The sequence below is a fragment of the Chiroxiphia lanceolata genome, chromosome 27 (genome assembly GCF_009829145.1).
Source record: "Chiroxiphia lanceolata isolate bChiLan1 chromosome 27, bChiLan1.pri, whole genome shotgun sequence".
Lineage (NCBI taxonomy): Eukaryota > Metazoa > Chordata > Aves > Passeriformes > Pipridae > Chiroxiphia > Chiroxiphia lanceolata.
In genome coordinates this window covers 2,218,024-2,239,039 of record NC_045663.1, presented here as the reverse complement: position 1 = coordinate 2,239,039, position 21,016 = coordinate 2,218,024, and the positions used below count along the sequence as shown (strand labels likewise).

At 49.7% G+C, this 21,016-nt stretch overlaps 1 protein-coding gene across 1 annotated transcript in view; it reads right to left on the bottom strand.

The window, feature by feature from the left end:
* Window positions 1–21,016, bottom strand: part of FBN3 (fibrillin 3) — a gene marked incomplete at its 5' end in the record, with an annotated part of 119,392 nt that overhangs the window by 79,178 nt on the left and 19,198 nt on the right. The window contains 2 exon segments of the mRNA XM_032711677.1: window positions 12,935–13,030; window positions 16,585–16,680. Of these exon segments, the coding sequence (XP_032567568.1) occupies window positions 12,935–13,030; window positions 16,585–16,680 (192 nt within the window).

The following is a 21,016-nucleotide window of genomic DNA, read 5'->3' as shown; positions in this document are numbered from 1 at the left end:
TCACCTGTTCTGTGAAGCAAAGCAATCAAATTTTATTTTGTTTAGGAGCAAAGATCCACCCCTGGAAGTGCCCAAGGCCAGCTTGGAGCAACCTGGTCTAGTGGGAGGTGTCCCTTCCTTCCTTAAGGACCTTCTTTAAGGTCCTTCCAACCCAAACCATTCTGGGTCATGATTAATTCCTTCAGTTTAACTCTTAAAAGATCCCCTGGCAGTTTGAACTTTAAAACCCCAGATACTGCAGAAGCAACTGGTGTGTTTCCCATTCCCAACCAGGATCCTCCCATCCCTTAAAACCAAAAAAGAAAAAAAAAAAAGGATTTTTGAAGGGCTTTGCTTGCACTGAGGAATGTTGGGTTTGACCCTCGATTAGGGATATTGGCACAGCAGGAAACTAAATTCTGAAATAATAAGGTTTTTGCCTTCTGCTGAGAATAGGTGATTTCGTGTAAGTGTTTGATCTGTGGCTGGAAAAAAAAAGACCTTTAACCCAGAAAATTCCACATGAACTGTCTGAGGAAGTTAAGTGTTGGTCTGGCTGAGATTTGCTGAGGGAATTTCGAGGTTGAAGAGTCCAGTAATTAGTGACTGCCTGTGAACCCAACTCCTGCATCAGCTCCAGGATTAACCCCCAGCTGTCTTTGCAGTGAAATATTTGGATTTGATGTGTGAAGCGACCAAAAAGTCGTGTGGGGGGGGTGGTTATACCTGAACAACGAGCCACAGGCACCCACAGGCAAAGGGGAAGAGTTTAACCTGGGCTAGAATTGTCCCACCTGGAAAACACACAAGAAATCCTGGGAAAGGACCAATTAGCAAAATAATTGCTTGTTTCCAGCTTAATGCTCCCTCTGATTTGTGTTTCTTGAGCAGTTGGGAGCACAGTCAGGCTTGAAAATTAACGCTGATAAAAGCGAAACGAGAAGTTTGGTCTGTGGGTGTCACCGAGATCAACAGCAAGAAGGATTTGAGGGGAAAAGAAAGCACTGATTTTGAAGTGAAATAGGTGTAAAGGTGACGGGATCTCATAAAAAAAGCCCCTTTTTTTTAGCAGCCTGAACAGAACCACGAGCCACGTTTGCAAAGGTGAGTTACCAAATAACCGTATATTGGTTTTTTTGACTCGAATTTTATCGAGATACCAAAAGCAGCAGAAGAAGACGTCCCTCAAAGGGACTCAGAAAGTCAGATTAATAAATGTATAACCCCAAACCGATGCAGGAAAGGGGGTGGACTTGCACCTCCCACCTCCTCTGGAGACGGAAGCGCCGCGGCAAGAATTCCTGGAGATGGATCCTAATGAAAGCACAATTGTGAGGAGAACACCCCCTTTGAAACAAGCACTTGACAAAAATAGATTTTCCTATGTAGATTACTCCTTTGGAGGGGAATGAAGCCAAGGAAATTGCAGTCTGGAGGCCAGGAAGCCTGGCTGCCTTCCAGCTCCCATCTGTTGCTAATTCGAACGGGCAAATTATTAAATTTTTAATGAGGCACCAATCAAATTTTATTAAGGAAATACGGACGCTTAGGAGATGTCTAAAGCCCTTTTCCAGCCCGTGTTACGGGATCTCATCTTCCAGGAACCTCAGTGCAGGGTAAGTTGTCCCTCAGAAGTTCTGCTTTTTCCTTGGAAAAGCAGAGGTGAGGTGCTGAAAAACTGGGATTTCTGCTTCCTCTTCCAAGCTTGCTCAGCTTTACAACAAGAAGAGCCCAGTGGTGGGACACGGATGGTTCTACCTTCCCACCTCCAGGTGAAGTTCTCTTTACAGAGATGGCAAGAAATACGTGATCAGGCTTGATTTTTGGGAAGCTTCAACCACGGCAAGGTGGGTTTAGCTGCCTAAAAACAACCCCCCTGACTCCACCTCCCCAAAGGACCCGGCCAGGAGCGAACCCCCGGCGGGGGACAGCCCTCAGCTCCTCTCCCAACATCCATCAGCAGCCTCATATCCAGGCACTTGATCCTGTTGCCGCGTTAATTCCCAGCTAAAACCGCGCTCGACACGTTCCATCTGTAAATTCCTTATCTCTGGGGTTAGTCCCAGGTTATTCTGGGGTTACTCCAGGGTTATTCAGGGGTTACTCCGGGGTTACTCCTTGTGTCTCCTTCTCGAATTGCAAAAGACACCATGGAATCAGAGCTGAACCATGAGCCAGGCAGGAAGGGGCTGGGAGTGTGGATGGACAGGGAGCTGAACAGGAGCCAGAGTGTGCCCAGGGGGACAAGAAGGCCAATGGATCCTGGCCTGGCTCAGGAACAGTGTGGCCAACAGGTCCAGGGAAGTGATTCTTGCCCTGGACTCAGCGCTGGTGAGGCCACCCCTGGAGTGCTGTGTCCAGTTCTGGGCCCTCAGCTCAGGAAGGACATTGAGGGGCTGGAGCAGGTCCAGAGGAGAGCAACGAGGCTGGGGAAGGGACTGGAGCACAAGTGCTGTGAGGAGAGGCTGAGGGAGCTGGGGCTGTTCAGCCTGGAGAAGAGGAGGCTCAGGGGAGACCTCCTCACTCTCTGCAACTCCCTGACAGGAGGGGGGAGCTGGGGGGGGTTGGTCTCTTTTCCCAGGCAACCATCAGCAAGACAAGAGGGCTCGGTCTGAAGTTGTGCCAGGGGAGGTTTAGGTTGGAGATTAGGAAGAATTTCTTTGCAGAGAGGGTGCTCAGCCATTGGAATGGGCTGCCCAGGGAACTGGGGGTGGATTCTCCATCCCTGGAGGTTTTTAAGCTGAGACTGGATGTGGCATCAGTGCCATGGGCTGGCTTTGCCCACCCTCCTGAAGCCAGAACCTGTCTCACCTCCTCCACGAGGTGAGAAACACCAGTGGACAAAACCAGGGCCCCACCAGAAAAAGCAGCTTGGACTCATTAGAACAGAACAATCAGCTTCAGACTATTTAAAATGACCACTCAAACATTGATTTTTTTTTTTGGATCCGGCGCTCAGCTTCCCGATGCTGAGGGAAAACAAGGGATATCTTCCATAGGGAACATTTCCCTGGGATATACAACAGAATTTACTGGTGCTATCTGGCGTGGAAATGTTCCTTTCAGCAGCTCAGGCTGGTTGCTTTGAAGAAGGGAACCAACTGGGCACTGCTCTCACCAAGGGCATTTTTCAAAGGTTTTGTAGCACCTGAACTGAAATTGGATCCGAACCTGAAACATTTACAACTTTATTTCGTACCCAATTTCAACTGGATGTGAAACACTGGGTTTAAAAGTGGATTTAAATTCCCACTTTTCTCTATGGGGGGAATAAAAAAGGCATTTAAAACTAACATTTTACTCCCTTTTAGCTGGTTTTTATCACCCCTTTGGGAGAATGGGGAGGTTTCGATCAAGGACTTTTGAAGAGAAGTGTTTGGGTTGAAAATATTCCCGAGGGAATAAAATCAGAGTTTTCTCCACATCTACAACATCCACCGACCCAGGAGGGTGTCCCTGAGTCAATTAATGCTTCCAGTGGGAATTCAGATCCCCGAAGATGCAAAAGCAGGAAGGGAATGTTCCCTGGAGGAGGGTGTGAGTGCCCTCCAGGACCTGCTGGGACAGCTGGGAGCTTAAAATTAAATGTTTCATGGAGCCATGGATGCCCTGCTCCTGGAGAGACCACAGAATCACAGAGTGGTTTGGGTTGGAAGGGATCTTAAAATTCATCCAGTGCCACCCCCTGCCACAGGCAGGGACACCTCCCACTATCCCAGATGGCTCCAACCTGGCCTTGGACACTTCCAGGGATGGGGCAGCCACAGCTTCTCTGCCCAACCCGTGCCAGGGCCTCCCCACCCTCCCAGGGAAGGATTTCTTCCCAATATCTCATCCAAATCTCCCCTCTGGCAGTGGGAATCCATTCCCCCCTTGTCCTGGCGCTCCATGAACATATGGGACAGCACACAGGGGGAACAGCATCCCAAAAGCCACCAGCCAGACACCCCTGGAATGACACAACTCCCAAGCCCTGCCGTTGTTTCAGGGCGAACACGGAGATTTTCCAACCGGGATCGTGGCTCTGGGCTCCCAAATCCCTGCTCAGCCTCTCAGCCTGAGCTGATACGTGACAGCTTTGGGAGGGAGGGAGGGGGGGCTGCAGAGGGAACAGCACGAGGGTCTCCTTAAAGGGCTCCTTTCTCATGGAATACTTTCTCCACCTAGTCATTTCCTTACCTCATCCAAACACAGCCACATTCCTCATGTTTAACTGTTTGGACTTTTGCAGAAAAGAAAAAGCTGGCTGGGGCACTTTTATATAAGGCCAGACATTCCAAGTGCTGAAAAAACACATCCAAAGGAAATAGTGAAGGGAGAAACTTTTTTTGGGTTTTTTTTTTTTTTAGTTTTCCTGTCCTATTTTTACAGTTTCCTGACGAAGCCTCGGCCCCCGACGAAACCCGAGCTGGAGCCCCACGCACAACCCTCCTCCTGCACTCCCAGCAGCATCTGAGGCACAAAGAACACACCAGGATGGGAGTTCCAGCAGTTTTGGGAATGTCTGGGAGGGCTGGAGCTGTGTCCTGTGTCCTGGGAGAGACCTCAGGGTCAGGACATTGGTTAGGGCAGGGATGGAGGTGCAGGAGTGGAGGTGGTGGAAGCCTTGCACCTCTCAGAGTCCTTGGGAACATGACTATGGACAGGCTCTTGGAAAAAAAGGGCATGGAGATGGTGGCTGTGGCCTCCTGGACTGTGTGTTCCTTACAGGAGTGAGTAAGGGAAGGAGGAATTCATGTCTGACCAGTGGGAAGCATTTTTGGGCAGAGGTTTTTGCCCATCTTCCTTCTGGGAGGAGCTGATGGCAAAGACACTATGGAGTGAGGACTTCCCAAAAATCTGGCTGGGTTTCCAGGTCTTCCCTGATCTTACCAAGGTGAAGAGCATCTCCCTCTGTCCCTCCTGTGTTTCACGAGTGGGTTTATTTGGAAACCTCCTCGCTGTTATTTCAGCCAAATTTGTGACCTGTTGTTCTGCCTGGAACAGGTTTGCACCCAGGAAAAGCAGTTTGGGAGAATTCCAGTCCAAACATTCCTGCCAGATATAAAGCTAAGCCGTGGGAATGCTGTTCCCAGGAGGAAATGAACTCTGAGGTTGGTTCCCACCGGGCACCGTGACCCCTGAGCCACCAAACAGCAAATGAAGGGATTAAACATCTATGCTGGAGAATAATTCTGGAGAACTTTTCCCCCTTTCCCTCTGGTAGGGGAAAAGCAGCCTGTGATTGTCTCATTAAGGATAAACCATAAAACCCAGGGGCACACAGGGACATTCCATGTGCAGGATCCACCTCCAGCCCACCAGTGCTCCCAGCAGAGCCCCTGCCTGGTTTTCCACAGGGGGAAGAAATGTGGTTTTCACACAACCTGTCATTATTTGTTCAAGGAAACCTGTCTGCAGGGGGCAAATTGCAGCCTGAAAAACCAAATGCAGGGAAGTTTCTGCCAGACCTTTCCTGCAGGAATATTTACGGAGCTCTGACATCAAAATGCTTTTTCTACCACGAGGCAGAGGAATGGGAGGTTATTCCTCACCTTTGGAAGGAGGCTGAGGAGGAGGAACTTCATCACAGAGCTCAGCTAAGAGCTCTGCTTTCTGTCTGAACATCTGCTTTAGCTGAGCACCAGGAAAAAGCCAGCTGAGCTCCTGGTTTCTGGGGAGGAGGAGGAATCTCTTTGTGAACATGGAAATTTAATAAAAAGCTCATCTGGGGAGAAAAAAATTCACAGAATCCCAGAATGGTTTGGGTTGGAAGGACCTTAAAAATTATCCAGTCCCACCCCCTGCCACGGGCTGGGACACTTTCCACTATCCCAGGTTGCTCCAAGCTGGCCTTGGACACTTCCAGGGATCCAGGGGCAGCCACAGCTTCTCTGGGAAAACCTGTGCCAGGGCCTCCCCATCCTAACAGCCAGGAATTCCTTCCCAATATCCCAATGGCAGTGGGAAGCCATTCCCTGTGTCCTATCCCTCCATCCCTTGTCCCAGTTCCCTCTCCAGCTCTCCTGGAGCCCCTTTAGGCCCTGGAAGGGGTTTAAGGTCTCCTTGGAACCTTCTCTTCTCCAGCCTGGCCTTGGACACTTCCAGGGATGAGGCAGCCACAGCTTCTCTGGGAATTCCATCCCAGTCCCTCACCAACCTCACAGGGAGGAATTCCTTCCCAATATCCCATCTAAATTTCCCCTCTTTCACTTTGAAGCCATTCCCTGTGTCCTGTCCCTCCAGCCCTTGTCCCAGGTCCCTCTCCAGCTCTCCTGGAGCCCCTTTAGGCTCTGGAAGGGGCTCTCAGGTGTCCCTGGATCCTTCCCTTCTCCAGGTGAACCCCCCCAGCTCTCCCAGCCTGTCTCCAGAGCAGCCCTTGGAGCAGCTGGGCATGGATGGAGGGGAGACTTTTGCCAGCTTGAGATTTATCCCCAGACCAAAAACCGACTGGGCAGCTCAAACTAATGAATTCCCCATCTTTTCCTCCCAAATTCATCCTGGGAGGTTGTTTCCAAATGAGGCTGGAAATTTATGGAGAGGGGGAAAAAAAAATCATTATGAGAGGAAAAATCTGAGACGAAGCCACTGAATAACTCAGGAGGGGGAGGTTGGAGAGGCCTTCCAAGGAAGAGTAATGGGGTATCCTACAACATTCCCAGCAGCTGGAAATGTGAGTGGATTAAAGTTCAGCCTGTGCTGAGACACCCTCTGGATCCATCTGTGTGTTCCAAGCTGGAATCCTGGATGGGATTCTGTCCTGTTTACACGTGGCACGGGGTGCCTGTCACTGGAGAAGCTGCAGCTGGAGGGAATGGGACAGATCCATCAGGATTGAGCTTTCCCTTGGACAAGGTTGACTGGCAGGATTGGACCACATCAGTATTTATATCATAGAAATAAAAATCCTTATAAATTATTCCAGGGCTTAAATATTTCAGAGTGATAGAAATTAAATGGAATTACAAGAGGAATTGTTCTGGGCAGCCAAGATCTTTGAGAAATTGGTAAAACATATAAAAATATGCCAACCTGGGGAGTTTCCACTAATCTGACTCAATGCTCATGGAGGTTTCTTCCAGGATTGGAATTGTGAGAGTTAAGAAGGAATCCTGAGTTCCCAAAAAAACCCGAAGATGTGAAAATCCCTTTGAAATTTTGGTGAATCTACAGACACAGGCTCAGAGGGGATCCCTGTGTTACATATGCTGAAATCAATACATATTTATATAAAAATAGAAAAAGCTGGGTCTCGATGGCAGCAGAATCCTGGATGATATGATCTGTACGTGGACAAAATCCCTTCCAAGGCTCTTCCTGGGATATGGGACTTGGGAATTCCGAGGCTTCAAGAGCACAGCTGGCTTCCAGCTCAAGTGTTTGCGCTCAGGAACATCCCCAATTTTTGGAAACCAGGGAGAGGAGAGGACATGGAGACACCCCCAGGGCCTTTCTGAACCAGCCAGATCACAGGAACCTCCAAAAGATGGAGGAGGTTACTCTTGAAAAGCTTTTTTTTTTTCTCCAAAGGAAAAGAAGATTTTCTTTCATGGCATCCACAGGGATGGAAAAAAACCACAACCCAACAACCCAAACTAAAACCTCATCCTTGGCACCACAGGAGGGGCTTCAAACCATCACCTGAGTCAAACACCTCATTTTTTCCTACTTGCAGGAGGGTGAAATCAGAGACATGACATCAAAACGCTTCATTTTTTTGCCGTAAAACCATTAAAAAATAATAATAATAAAAAAAAAAATTTGGCCTCTGTCCCCCCACAGCTTCATTTTTTTCTGCTCTGCAGCTTTTTCCTCCCACACTGATGTAATGGGAGTTCACGTTCCCAGAGGCTGCTGGGGTTGTACAATGCAGTCATTAGTTCCTCATCCCTGAAGATGTCAGGGGGAGGCAGGAAATGATGCCGAGGTTCTGGGAGTACCTCTCTCTTAAGGTATTTCCCTCTGAAGTGGAGAATTTCCTGAATGAAGTGTGAAGGTGCTCGGGTTGCTCCCAGTACAAAGCAGCCTCTTACTGGAGCCCCCACTGCTCCCAGCACTCAGAAATTCAGTTTATCCTCAGAAATTCAGTTTATCCCGATTCAAAAGCCAAGGGATTTCTTTTTGTGGTCGCAGAGAAAGAAAGTCAAGTGAAAAACCCTAAATAAATCTGATATTGGGTGGATTTTTGGGGGGGGTTGGTGACTTCTGTTTACCAACACCAACACGGGCACGTTCAGTGCTCACCAGTCCAAAGTGATGTTCCAGAGATGGGGTTCAGGGATTGGCAGAATCCTGGGATATTTGGGGTTGGAAGGGACCTCTGGAGATCATCCAGGCAGGGTCACCTGGAGCAGGTGACACAGGAACTGCCCCAGGTGGGTTTGGAATGTGCCCCACACCCTCCCTGGTGCTCTCCATGTGGGAAGAAGTTCTTCCTCACATCGAGGTGGAATTTCTGGTGTTTTAGTTTCTGGCCATTGCTCCTCACTTGTTATCTCACTTTTTAAGTGCAGAGAGGTCCATGTGAGCCTGTGGCAGAACTGGTGATCCCTCTGTGATCCCTCACCCTACCCAGGATCTTGGCCAAAAGGCCGAGGACTCGATGGGACACTGAGGAAGTTTGGTGATAAAACAAATTTGGGAGGAGCTGTCGACTCCCTCGAGGGCAGAGAGGCCCTGAAGAGAGACCTGGATAAATGAGAGGGCTGGGAATCACCAGAGGTGTGGAATTTACCACACACAAGTGCTGGATTCTGCCCCTGGGATGGGACAACTGGACAAACTCGGGAAGGAGAGGCTGGAAAGCAGTGCCATGGGAAGGGACCTGGAGGTCCTGGTTGGTGGCAAGTGGAATATGAGTCAACAGGGCAGGGCCAGGAGTTGGACTGGATGGTTCTCGTGGGTCTCTTCCCACTCAGAATATTCCAGGATTCTATGATGAAACTCGTCCTTTCCACCTATGAGTATAAAGAAAACCCCACCAGTGGGTTTCAGGCTCTGCTTTGAGTTAATCCTCCCTCAGAAGAATCTTTGGGAACAAGAATTAGAGCTAAAATGAGACCTACAGATGATCTAAGCCTGTTACTTGAGTCTCCTGCCACTGGAGACTCCCAAGGACTCCTGTGAACACCTCAAACCTCAAAGAAATCCAGCAGTGGTCCCATCTCCAGCAAATCTGGTGCTTAGGGACTCAACGAACTCAGGGATGGAGCAGGAACCCATTTTCTCCTTGGAAGGGTTAAACCTTCCCTGCCACGCTAACGATCCTTGGAAGGTCATTCCCAAGCACCTCACCTGGCTCCAAACCCCCCAATCTGCCCGGCCAGGAGCCTCTTGGAGAAAAGTGTAACTTTTAACATCTCCCGGCAGAGCGAGGGCTCTGTTTGTCTTGGCAGGGAGGAGCTGTGTGTACACAGCTGGAGAGCTTGTTTTGTCTCTTAGTACAAGTCTGGGCTAAGCCAAATCTCCAAAGGCTTTGTAAAAATGCTCTCTTTATTTAAAGAATTTTATACATTACAAGATGTCTCCAAAGTCAGACCCTGCTCAGACCCCCTTCTTTTTCCCTGTCTCTTCCCTTTCTCCCTCCACGCTCGGGACGGTTGGTTTTCCAGCCCTGCTGGATCCAGAAGTTTCTTTGAGGAATTTCCAGCTCTCTGTTCACACACAGAGCCAATGCCTGCCTCAATTTATGAGCCTCAACACTTCAGCGAGGAGCTCTACAGACACAGCTCTGGAGCTTGGGTTTGTGGGGTTTTAGGGGAAGGGATCTTCAAAGGAGAAGTCAGGAAAATCTGCCATAACCGAAGCGGTGCAAGGAGAGGACTTGGAGGATCTGTAGCTGCAGCACTCAACAAGATCTGGGTTTGAAATAGAGATGTTGAGGCTGCCCCATCCCTGGAAATGTTCAAGGGTAGGGACTGGAGCAACCTGGTCTAGTGGGAGGTGTCCACTGGACACCTCTAGGGTGGAACTGGACGGGTTTCAAGATCCTTCCAACCCAAACCACTCTGTGACTCTACAAAAGCAGGAGACTGGAACAATGAAAGGTTCCTTCAGCAAACGTGGTGTGTGGAGGCTTTTAAAGAACTTTCCCTTCTCTGCAGCCAATAAATGTGAGGCTCCAACCACAGCAGAGGCCTTTTATGGGGCACCTGCACTGGGAGGTTCAGGAGACACTTTTCCAAACCAGGGAATGTTGCACAAGCCCGTGGAGCTGTGTGTGTTTAAGCAGGGCTGGCCGATGCCTGGGCTACCAGAAACCAACTGTTATTCCCATCTCACCCCCTAAATCACCTGGCCAAGAAGCCCCAGCACGGAAAAAAAAACATTTGAGGCAAGAACAGCCCAAATCCTTGGCCATGGAGTTAAAACAGGACGAGCCCAAGCTCGGGGGGAAGGCGAGAGGCCAGAGAACCGGAGCGTTTCCAGGGAGCTTTGATCTTAATTCTGGGAGTTTGCACGGCGGTGTTTCGGTTTCATTTCTGAGCCGTGCCACCCTGGGGCCTCGCCAAAAATCATATCAGAGACGTCCAGCAGGAAAGGAAAGGGAGAGATTTTGTGTCTCGGCCAAACCCTGGATTGACAGGAAGCTGAACAGGAGCCAGAGTGTGCCCAGGTGGCCAAGAAGGCCAATGGATCCTGGCCTGGCTCAGGAACAATGTGGCCAACAGGGCCAGGGAAGTGATTCTTGCCCTGGACTCAGTGCTGGTGAGGCCACCCCTGAGTGCTGTGTCCAGTTCTGGGCCCTCAGCTCAGGAAGGACATTGAGGGGCTGGAGCAGGTCCAGAGGAGAGCAACGAGGCTGGGGAAGGGACTGGAGCACAAGTGCTGTGAGGAGAGGCTGAGGGAGCTGGGGCTGTTCAGCCTGGAGAAGAGGAGGCTCAGGGGAGACCTCCTCACTCTCTGCAACTCCCTGACAGGAGGGGGGAGCCAGGGGGGGGTTGGTCTCTTTTCCCAGGCAACCATCAGCAAGACAAGAGGGCTGGGTCTGAAGCTGTGCCAGGGGAGGGTTAGGTTGGAGATTAGGAAGAATTTCTTTGCAGAGAGGGTGCTCAGCCATTGGAATAGGCTGCCCAGGGAAGGGGTGGATTCTCCATCCCTGGAGGTTTTTAAGCTGAGACTGGATGTGGCATCAGTGCCATGGGCTGGGAACCACAGCGGGGTTGGATCAAGGGTTGGACTTGATGATCTCGGAGGTCCCTTCCAACCCAGCTGATTCCATGATTCTGTGATTTAAGTGGTTTTGTACCCACGGTGCCCAAACGTGAATGTGATCCAGCCCCTCGGCAAAGCCACGCGTCCCTACGAGGGAAAACTGCTTCCCACTGGAGTTGCTTCCCATTGGAGCTGCTTCCCGCTGGCACCGAACCACGGGAGGTTTACAACGAACCAGAGCTGGCTCGTGCTCCCCTCCGTGGCGTTTTTAACTAAAACAAGGTTCTTTCATGGAAAAACTCGATGTTCTGGTCACGGCTTTCAAGCTTTTTGCGAGTAAACGTGGTCCAGAGCCATCAAAATAACTTTGCCAAGGTGTTGTTTCTCAGTACAAGAGTACTGGCTCTTGGCTTTTTATTAAATTCATGTTGACTTTTGGGGTTTGAGGTCCGCGGTCGTTTGAAAATTATCAGCTGTTGGTGTTGGTGATGTCATTAGTTTTCGTTTTTGAGGGCTGACCTCCTTCACCCAAAAGCATCTGTCTCCAGAGGCACCCAAGACACGTCAAAATCAGGCAATAAATTGAGTTCTTATTGGATTCAGTGTAATAGGAGAGGCAGGAGGCTGCAGAAATGGTGCTGCTGAGGGGGGGAGCTCGGAGCTCTCCCAGGGAGCTGCCACTGCCTGCTGGAATTCCTGTGCCAGCTGGCCAAGCCTCACAGCAGCATTTTCCATGTGCTCCCTGACTCTGGGTGGTCCCTGATTCCTCCAACGTCCCTGCTCTGCCAGAGCTGCTCTGAGCCCTTCTTGGGGTGCCACAGCCTGTCAGGCTCACAATAAATCCTCAGGGAAAGATGGAGAAAGGGGTACAAGATCTTATATCCCCCCCCCCTTCCTCCTCCTTTCCTTGAGGTTTTGTCTTCCCAAACCATCATTACAGGTGCTGTTTCCCAGGAAGTGGCTGGATGTCATTCCAAAACTCATGGGATGGGATGGAGTGAATCAATTCCTTATTTTCCTGTGCTCCCACACCCAGCTTTTGCTCTCCTGACTAAAATGGGGACGCCATCCCCATCCATGTCCCTGCCTGATTTCCATCTGCCTTCTGCCAATCCCAAGGGAAATGGGGTTGAGAGAGATGTAGGATTGGGTGTTTGGCTGCCCAGTGGGGTCATCCCATCATAAAATCAGGGAATCCCAGAATGGTTTGGGATGGGAGGGACTTTAAATCTCATCCAGTCCCGCTCCCTGCCATGGGCAGGGACACTTCCCACCATCCCAGGTTACTCCAACCTGGCCTTGGACACTTCCAGGGAAGAGACATCCACAATTTCTCTGGGCAGCCTGTGCCAGGGCCTCACCCTCCTCATAGCCAGGAATTCCTTCCCAACATCTAAACCTGATTTCCCCCCCTGGCACGTTTAAACATTTTGGTTTCTGTTCTTTCCCTCTCAGTGATCAGGAAGGGACCGGTGGCGTCCCCGTCTCTTCGGGAGGAGCTTCCTGGCATTTCTAAGCCTCTCCCAGGTCACCAGACAAAAAAAGAGGGACATGCCCAAGAGGAAAACACCCTTTTTGTCCTCAGCAATGATGGGAAAACACCCTTCTTGTCCTCAGCAACAAAACAAACAGCGGAGAGGAGGATCCAGAGACACCACAGGGAACGGGGACTTCTCATCCCGCAACCACGAAACGCTTTGGACCCAAATTTAGCATTTCAGGCCGGGCCATCCGAGCAGAGATCCCCATAAATCGAGCATCTTGAACACACAGACTTCGACATACACCTCCTGATGTTCTAATTTAATCTGATGTCCCTTACCTCTCTCGCACTGGGGGCCGGTGAATCCGTAGACGCAGGCGCAGCGGTTGGGCCCGATGCATCTCCCGCCGTTCTGGCAGCCGTTCTCACAGACAGCTGGAGGGGGGAAAGAACAAGGAGAAATCCATGATTTTTTTTTTTTTTTTTTTTTGCTCCTGGTGAACCCACAGAGCTGAGGTTCAGCCGTGCTGCCAACCCTTGCAGTGTCACCCCCACCTCATTCGCCCACCCGGAGCCTCCTCCACGCTGGGAAAACTCGGAGGGGTTTTGGTTTTGGTTTTTTTGGTTGCTTTGGGTTTTTTTTCCTTGGAAAATTGCATCCTGTTCCTGAACGAGCCCGTTTATGACAAGGCTATAAAACCCTCAGAGGATTTCCTGAGCTCTGGAATCTCGGTTTGTTGGGGTCAGCACCGGGATTGAAACGTCAGGGTTGGGGATGGATTGAGGCGAACGAGAAAACGCAGATGGGAAAATGTTTAAGGAATGACAGTGTGGGAACGTGAGGAACGGGAGGGGGGTCAGGAATTTAATCCCACGTCCCCAGAGCAGGGAAGGACCAGCCTGAGCAGCACGTGGACTTTTTAAATATTCATTGGCTTAAAATGGGACCTGCCAAACACTGCGGTGGACGGTGCGGGAGTCAAAGGAGGAGGCTGGTGATTGGAATCCTGGAATTATGGAATATCCAGAGTTGGAAGCGACCCACAAGGATCAGGGAGTCCAACTCCTGGCCCTGCACAGGACAAGCCTCAGTGGAGAGCAGGATCCAGAGACACCACAGGGAGAGGGGACTTCCCATCCCGTAACCACGAAACGCTCTGGACCCGAATTTGTCGTTTCGGGCTGGGCCATCCGAGCAAAAATTCCCATAAATTGAGCATCTTCAACGCACAGACCTCAACACACATCTCCTGATGTCAATAATCCAATCTAATGTCTGTGCTTTGTGCCCAGCTCAGAGCCCAGGTAGAGCCTCCTCCCGGGGCCGAACCCACCCCGGAGCCGAGGCAGCCGGAATGTGCTCCTTTGGGATGCTGCCAGTGGGAGTCTCCGTCGTTCCCACCCTCCCGGCGATGTCCTGCCAGCATCTGAACCCTCTCCCAAGGACATTCCAGGTGGAGCTGGGAGCTGCACGTAACCCAGGGCTCCCTGCACGCTCCCTTCCAAGCCCGGGGGTTGCTGTTACTCAGAAGCTTCCCAAGTTTTTGGCTGTTTGGGATGAAATTTTCCAGCTGGTGCCTCTGGCTCCGCTTGGGCTTTCGGGAAAGTCGCGGCACCGACGAACGAGTGGGAGCTGAGGGGAAGTTTAGGGGGAATGGGAGGGGGTTTGTCCAGCTTTTAAAAGTCCTCCTTGGCTTCCCTGAGAACTTTGGGGGGGTTCCCACATTGATTCCAGGGATTGGGAATTTGCCTGGAAAGTTCTGATTGATCAGAGATTCGCTCAAAGTCATTGCTGGTGGTTGCTCGTTAAAAGAAATGCTTATTAAAATGTATTATTGAATAATATATTAATAATAATATATAATATTTAGTATATGTATTAATCAATATATTTATTAATACATTAATTTATTAATAATTAATTATTATATTAATAAATAAATACTACAAATAATTATGTTATAAATAAGTATAATTCAAGTGATGTTTAATGTAATAAACAATTCCATAAAAAGAATTTTATATTATAAAAATGATAATATATCATTTTAATGTATTTATTAATTAATATATATTTATTGATATATCAATTTATTAGTAATAATTAATGATAATTAATAATAAATAAATACTGCAAATAATGATGTTATAAATAAATACAATAAAATTATTGCTAAATGTAATAAATAATTACATAAGAAATAATTTTATATTATATAAATAATAATATTAATTCATCATTATTATAGTATAAATATATGGTTTAAAGTATAAAATTTATTATATTAACATATTATAGTAATTATATTTATTATTATATTTATTATGTTAATATATTATAATTAATATTATATTATTACATTATTGCAGTATTATTAAAGTAAACATCTAAATTATTTGGTTGTTTCCAGAGGAATGTTAACTAATATACATATATAATTTTATTATATATTGTATAAATTTTTATTTTTTATACTTCCAGTGAATTTACACCTAATATATATTTATCTTGAAATTATATCTAGTATATTTAGACTTACAGTGAATTTATATCAAAAAAATAGAGATATATAGACAGATATATTTGTACTTGCTAAGGGAATAAGGATGAGATTCCAGAGGAGAGGAGAACTGACATCAAAGAGCCCATTCCCAAAGAAAATGCTGTTTACAGATGAATTTTAACTAATACACATATATTTATATTAAATATATATTTATATTTTTATACTTTCAGTGAATTTATATCTAATTTATATTTATAATGAATGCATATATAATATATATTTATAATGAATTTGTATCTAATATATATTTATAGTGAATTTATATCTAATATAAATTTATAATGAAATTATATCCAATATATTTACACTTGTAGTGAATTTATATCATATATATAGGCAGATATAAACCTATACTTGCTAAGGGGATAAGGATGAGATTCCAGAGGGGAGGAGAACATGGAGCTGCCATCCCACAGCCCCTCAGTGAGTGCCAGGTGCCCTCTGCCCACACGGATCCCTGGGTGCCTGTGCCCTCCCTGCCCTTCCCGTGGCATTCCCAGATCCCTGGGTGCCCGTGCGCTCTCTGCCCTTCCCGCAGCATTCCTGGATCCCTGGGTGCCCATGCCCTCCGTGCCCTTCCCGTGGCATTCCCGGATCCCTGGCTGCCCTCCGTACCCTTCCCATGGCATTCCCAGATCCCTGGATGCCCGTGCCCTCCGTGCCCTTCCCATGGCATTCCCAGATCCCTGAATGCCTGTGCCCTCCATGCCCTTCCCACGGCATTCCCAGATCCCTGGGTGCCTGTGCCCTCCCTACCCATTCCCAGATCCCTGGGTGCCTGTGCCCTCCCTACCCATTCCCAGATCCCTGGATGCCTGTGCCCTCCCTGCCCATTCCCAGATCCCTGGGTGCCTGTGCCCTCCCTACCCATTCCCAGATCCCTGGGTGCCCGTACCCTTCCCGTGGCATTCCCGGATCCCTGGATGCCCATGCCCTCCATGCCCTTCCCGTGGCATTCCCAGATCCCTGGGTGCCCGTGCCCTCCCTGCCCTTCCCGTGGCATTCCCAGATCCCTGGGTGCCCGTGCCTTTCCCGTGGCATTCCCAGATCCCTGGGTGCCTGTGCCCTCCATGCCCTTCCCGCAGCATTCCTGGATCCCTGGGTGCCCGTGCCCTCCCTGCCCTTCCCGTGGCATTCCCGGATCCCTGGGTGCCTGTGCCCTCCCTACCCATTCCCGGATCCCTGGGTGCCCAAGCCCTTCCCATGGCATTCCCGGATCCCTGGGTGCCCGTACCCTTCCCGTGGCATTCCCGGATCCCTGGGTGCCTGTGCCCTCCCTACCCATTCCCGGATCCCTGGGTGCCCGTGCCCTTCCCATGGCATTCCCAGATCCCTGGGTGCCCAAGCCCTTCCCGTGGCATTCCCGGATCCCTGGGTGCCCGTGCCCTTCCCGTGGCATTCCCGCGGCATTCCCGCACTCACGCTGCCCGCAGTAGGTGCCGGTGTATCCCTTCTGGCACAGACAGGACTCCTCGGAGCAGCTCCCCCCGTTCATGCACCTCACGTTGCACGTTTGGACTGGGGGGGGAAGGAAGAGCAGGGGAAAACATCACACAGGGATCCCACCCCTCCAAAATCCCGGGATACGAACCGCTCCCGTGGGATGGACGGGCAAAGCTTCGGGAAAGTCGGGTTGGAAGCGGCCAATTTAAACACGCTGAGTAAAATCATGGAATATCTTGGGATATTCCCACAAGGATCATCCAGTCCAGCTCCTGGCCCTGCCAACAATCCCCCCCTGTCCCTCAGAGCGTTGTCCAAGAGTTCTGGACATGTTCCCCAGGGTTTTCCTTCGTTCTTCTCCACCCCCTGCCCCTCTTTATTTAAGGAGTTGGGGCTTCATTTGTCCCCTACAAACACAGAAACATCCACAGCAACAATGCAGCAGGATTTCTGTAGAATCCTGGAATATCCTGAGTGGGAAAGGACCCCCAGGGATCATCAGGACACCCCAACAATCCCTCAGAGGATCATCCAAACCCTCCTGGAGCTCTGGCAGCCTTGGGGCTGTGACCAAACCATGGGGAGCCTGGGCAGTGCCCAACCACCCTCTGGGGAGGAAGAACCTTTCCCTGAGATCCAGCCTCAGCCTCATTCCACAGAAACCAAAGGCACCCACCCATTCCTTAAGGAATCCCCCCCAATCAAACATCTCCAGCTTCATCCTTCCTCCAGGACATCCCACCACAGTCCAGGAGACTGTGAGTGAGGGCAGAATTCCTGACATCTCATTTTCTTTGAGAACTCTCTCTCTTTGAACAAATTTTTCTTTCAGATACTCCACTTTTCCAAGATCTCCATACCCTTTTTTATCATTATTTCACATTGCTGCTCCCCTTTAAACCCTTTTCACATCCTAAAATCTGCCTGGCCTTTAAAATTCCTCCATCTTAAAGCCTCGTGAGATGTTTGGGGGGGGACAGAATTTCTTTGGTGGAGGAAACTTTGAAGACATTTATCATCCTTTTACAGTTTCTACATGGCCTTGTTGGTGACATTCCTTGGCTACAAGAGGCTTTTTTTACAGAAATCTGCAGAGAAAAGCACGTCCCATCTATTCTTCCATGTGAGAGTTCAGCTTTCACACCGGATTATGACCCACTGGATGTGACTAATGCACTGTAGGAAAACAATAGCAATAAATAAGCTGGGAAGTTTTATCCTGCTGCAGACACAAAGCCAGGACTGGGCTTGAAGTGTTGGAGGAGAAGAAGAACCCCAAAAAAACTGAGTTTTCCTGCTAAATATTTAGTTACAAACGGCCCTGGAACGACACATTCCTCCTTTTGTAAGATGTGACAACTGCGAGTGCCTGAGGTTAGGGCAAGTCATGCGAAACCTGTTTTTCACGTTAAAAAAAAAAATAAAATATTAAAATAAAAAGGCCTGTAGAGAGCACAGCTCGTGTCTGCCAGGGAGAGGAGGGGCCGTGCCTTGGCAGCTCCGGGAGGCTGGAGAGGGACCGCGTCTCCTCCGTGCATCCAACACCACTTCCAAGCAGGCAAGAGCTGCCTGTCCAAGAGGCAGCAGGACTCAGGAGTGTCCAACAGGGATAATGAAGCGGTTCAGAGGGATTCTGGAGGGCGGGATGGGATGGGATGGGACGGGAAGGCTCGGGGGCTCCGCGCTCGCCGCGTGTGCCGCGCGTTTAATCCCGGCGGCGCTGGGGTGGTTTGAATTAGTCACGATGTCTCCTCGTCTTCCTACTGCTCCCCCCTGGGGCCAGGGATCCGGCCAAATTGAGATGGAAGCTTAATCCTTAAGGAAAACTGAGCTGGAGGCTTCAAAGCACGGCCCGGGGTTGTCAGACACGAGGTCGGTCTCGCTGGGAAAAGGCCCCGATTCCGGCACATGCTTCCCCTTCCAGCCCTCACCTCCATCAGTCAGCCCTGGGAAAGCAATTAGAGCCAGAAATCTGGGAGGGCTGCCCAGAGACACAGGGAGCTCGGAAGTGTCTGTCTGTCAGAGCTGTCCATCTGTCAGGACTCTTCCTTACGCATCCCGAGCCTCGCGTTCAACGCGGTCGACGCGGGGTGCGAGAAATTTGGGGCCTGGATATGAGAAGAGCCCTGATGCTCATCCAGAAACTTTCCAGCTAACTGGCAAAGGCTGTCCCAGCTCCCATTTCTTACCCCTGCCACGATCCCGAAAGGCCTGAGGTCCCATCACCATCTGATTTATCACAGACTCCCACAACGGGTTGGGTTGGAAGGGACCTTAAAGCCCATCCAGTTCCACCCCCTGCCACGGGCAGAGACACCTTCCACTATCCCAGCTTGCTCCAAGCCCTGTCCAGCCTTGAGTTGTCCAAGGCTGGCCCTGTTCAACCCCCTCTGCAGATCTGGAAAGCAGAAGAACCATCTTTCAACCGGGAATTTCAAGGCCTGTTGTGCTTCGTCGGGATTTTCCAGGGCAGCAGAGAGCAAAGTTGTAGGAAGAGGAGAACGACAGCTCTCCCTGCTTAACTTTTCCCATGGTTGGATGGGGCTGGATTCGTTCTCCAACTGATTTTGAAGGCTCAGTGGCTGCTGCTGCTCTGCCAGAGGAGTTTGCAGGCAGGTTTTCCCTCTGCTCACACACCCCACTTGCAAACAACTCCTAAAATATCTTTGCTCCCCAAAGCAGGAAACCCAGATTTTTGGGATGACACAGCACAGGCAGAGCGGCTTTCCTTGCCTCTGGAATGCACAGCTCTGCTTTACCCCCCCTGAAGAATTCCTGAGAAATGCAGCCCCAAACATGCCCTCAATGAATCCCAGATTGGAGCCCCTGAGGAGGAACCCACCCAACCCCTTGGAAATCCACCCCAGGCTCCCGGGAATGCCCAAATGTACACACTGCTCACAGCATTCCTTGCATTCCTCCCTGATTGCTTCCACATGGACCCTCACTCCAGATTCCCCAACTTCTGTGGCTCCAGCACCTTCCCCTTCCCGGAGCTCTGTGCACCCACGGGCTCTGGTGCTTCCTGGGGGGAATTTCCAGGGATCTCTGGGAGCAGATCCTGGGAATTTCCTCCGTCCAGTCGCACCCTGAGTGTGGGTTTGAGGCTTTTGGAGGGTGAGGGGCAGTTCTCTGAGCTTCCATCAGCCTGCAAGTCACTTCATTAACAATATATTAACAAAGGCTTGTCTCCAGCTGAGCAATAATGGAAATAATTCACCTCTGGGTTGTCTCTTTCCATCAGAGACCTCAAAAGACTCGATAAAATCCCATTAATTTCTGGATTTTACACAAAATCACCCTTCTTAAAACACAACTCTGGGGTTTTTTTGCTGGCAAGGGGTTTTTTGGCTGTGGTGGGATCGAGGAGTGTTGTCACTTATGGGTGGACTGAGTATATAAATGACAGATATAAATGACAGAGATAAATCACCCAGTGTTGTTGCCCACATTTAGGGATTTACAGTGCAAGAAAACCCTCATCCATGAATTATCCTGGCTTTTTAGAAACACCTGGAGCCCTTTTGGGAAGAGCTTTTGGCCTTGTGCCACGTGAACAGGTCCCTGTCCCAGCACTGCATCACCCTCCAGCCTAAAAAAAACCTTCTCCATGCCTGCAAAATCCCAACTGGGAACATCCCAAGTGGCAACTCGTGGCCATCAACCTCTGGTCTGGGACTCCTGACTGGTCTCCAGCCTCCAGCAGAACTCCCAGGTCCTTCCCAGTGGGAAAAGGGCACAGAGGAGAGCAATAATTCCTTTCCACCAAAAAAAAAACCAACCCCTGTGAACTGTCAGGATTTGGACTCCACCTGGAAAGTTTTCCATGCAGAGCCCTGTGCTGTGGGATCTGGTGTTGGAAGCCCCACGTAGAGATTCCCAGAGGGATTTGGGAATTGCTTCCTGCCTGCCTGTCATTCTGCTCTTCAGAAATCCAAGCCAGCCAGCCCTTTTCCCAGAATTTTCCCAGGTGTTTGTCCCAGAGGTCTCAGAAAAAGCAGGAATGCTGCATTCCCAGCTCCAGCAGTAATTCCATCATGTCACTGCAGTTTGCTTTAAAACCCTGGGCAATCCCTGCCCATCCAAACCACGGCCTGGGAAAAACTTCATCATTTTTCCATTGGAAACAAAAATAAATCAAAGATATTTCTTTGGTTCCCAAAAGCAGGGACTGATTTGATTCCCCTTCAAAGAGCAGCCAGGGTTGGATGGACTCCTTGGCAAAATCCCTCTTTGCTGCTCTGGGATGTGGTTCCTGAGCTGCATCCTGAAGGATTTTCATCCCAGAGGAGCAGAATTCACCAGCAGGTGACGATTTCCCTCCAGGAATTCGGGGGAAATGAGGACCCTTGGGGAAAACAACCCCAAAAAACCGGAATATTTTGTGACCTCTGCGCGGGTCAGGTTGGGA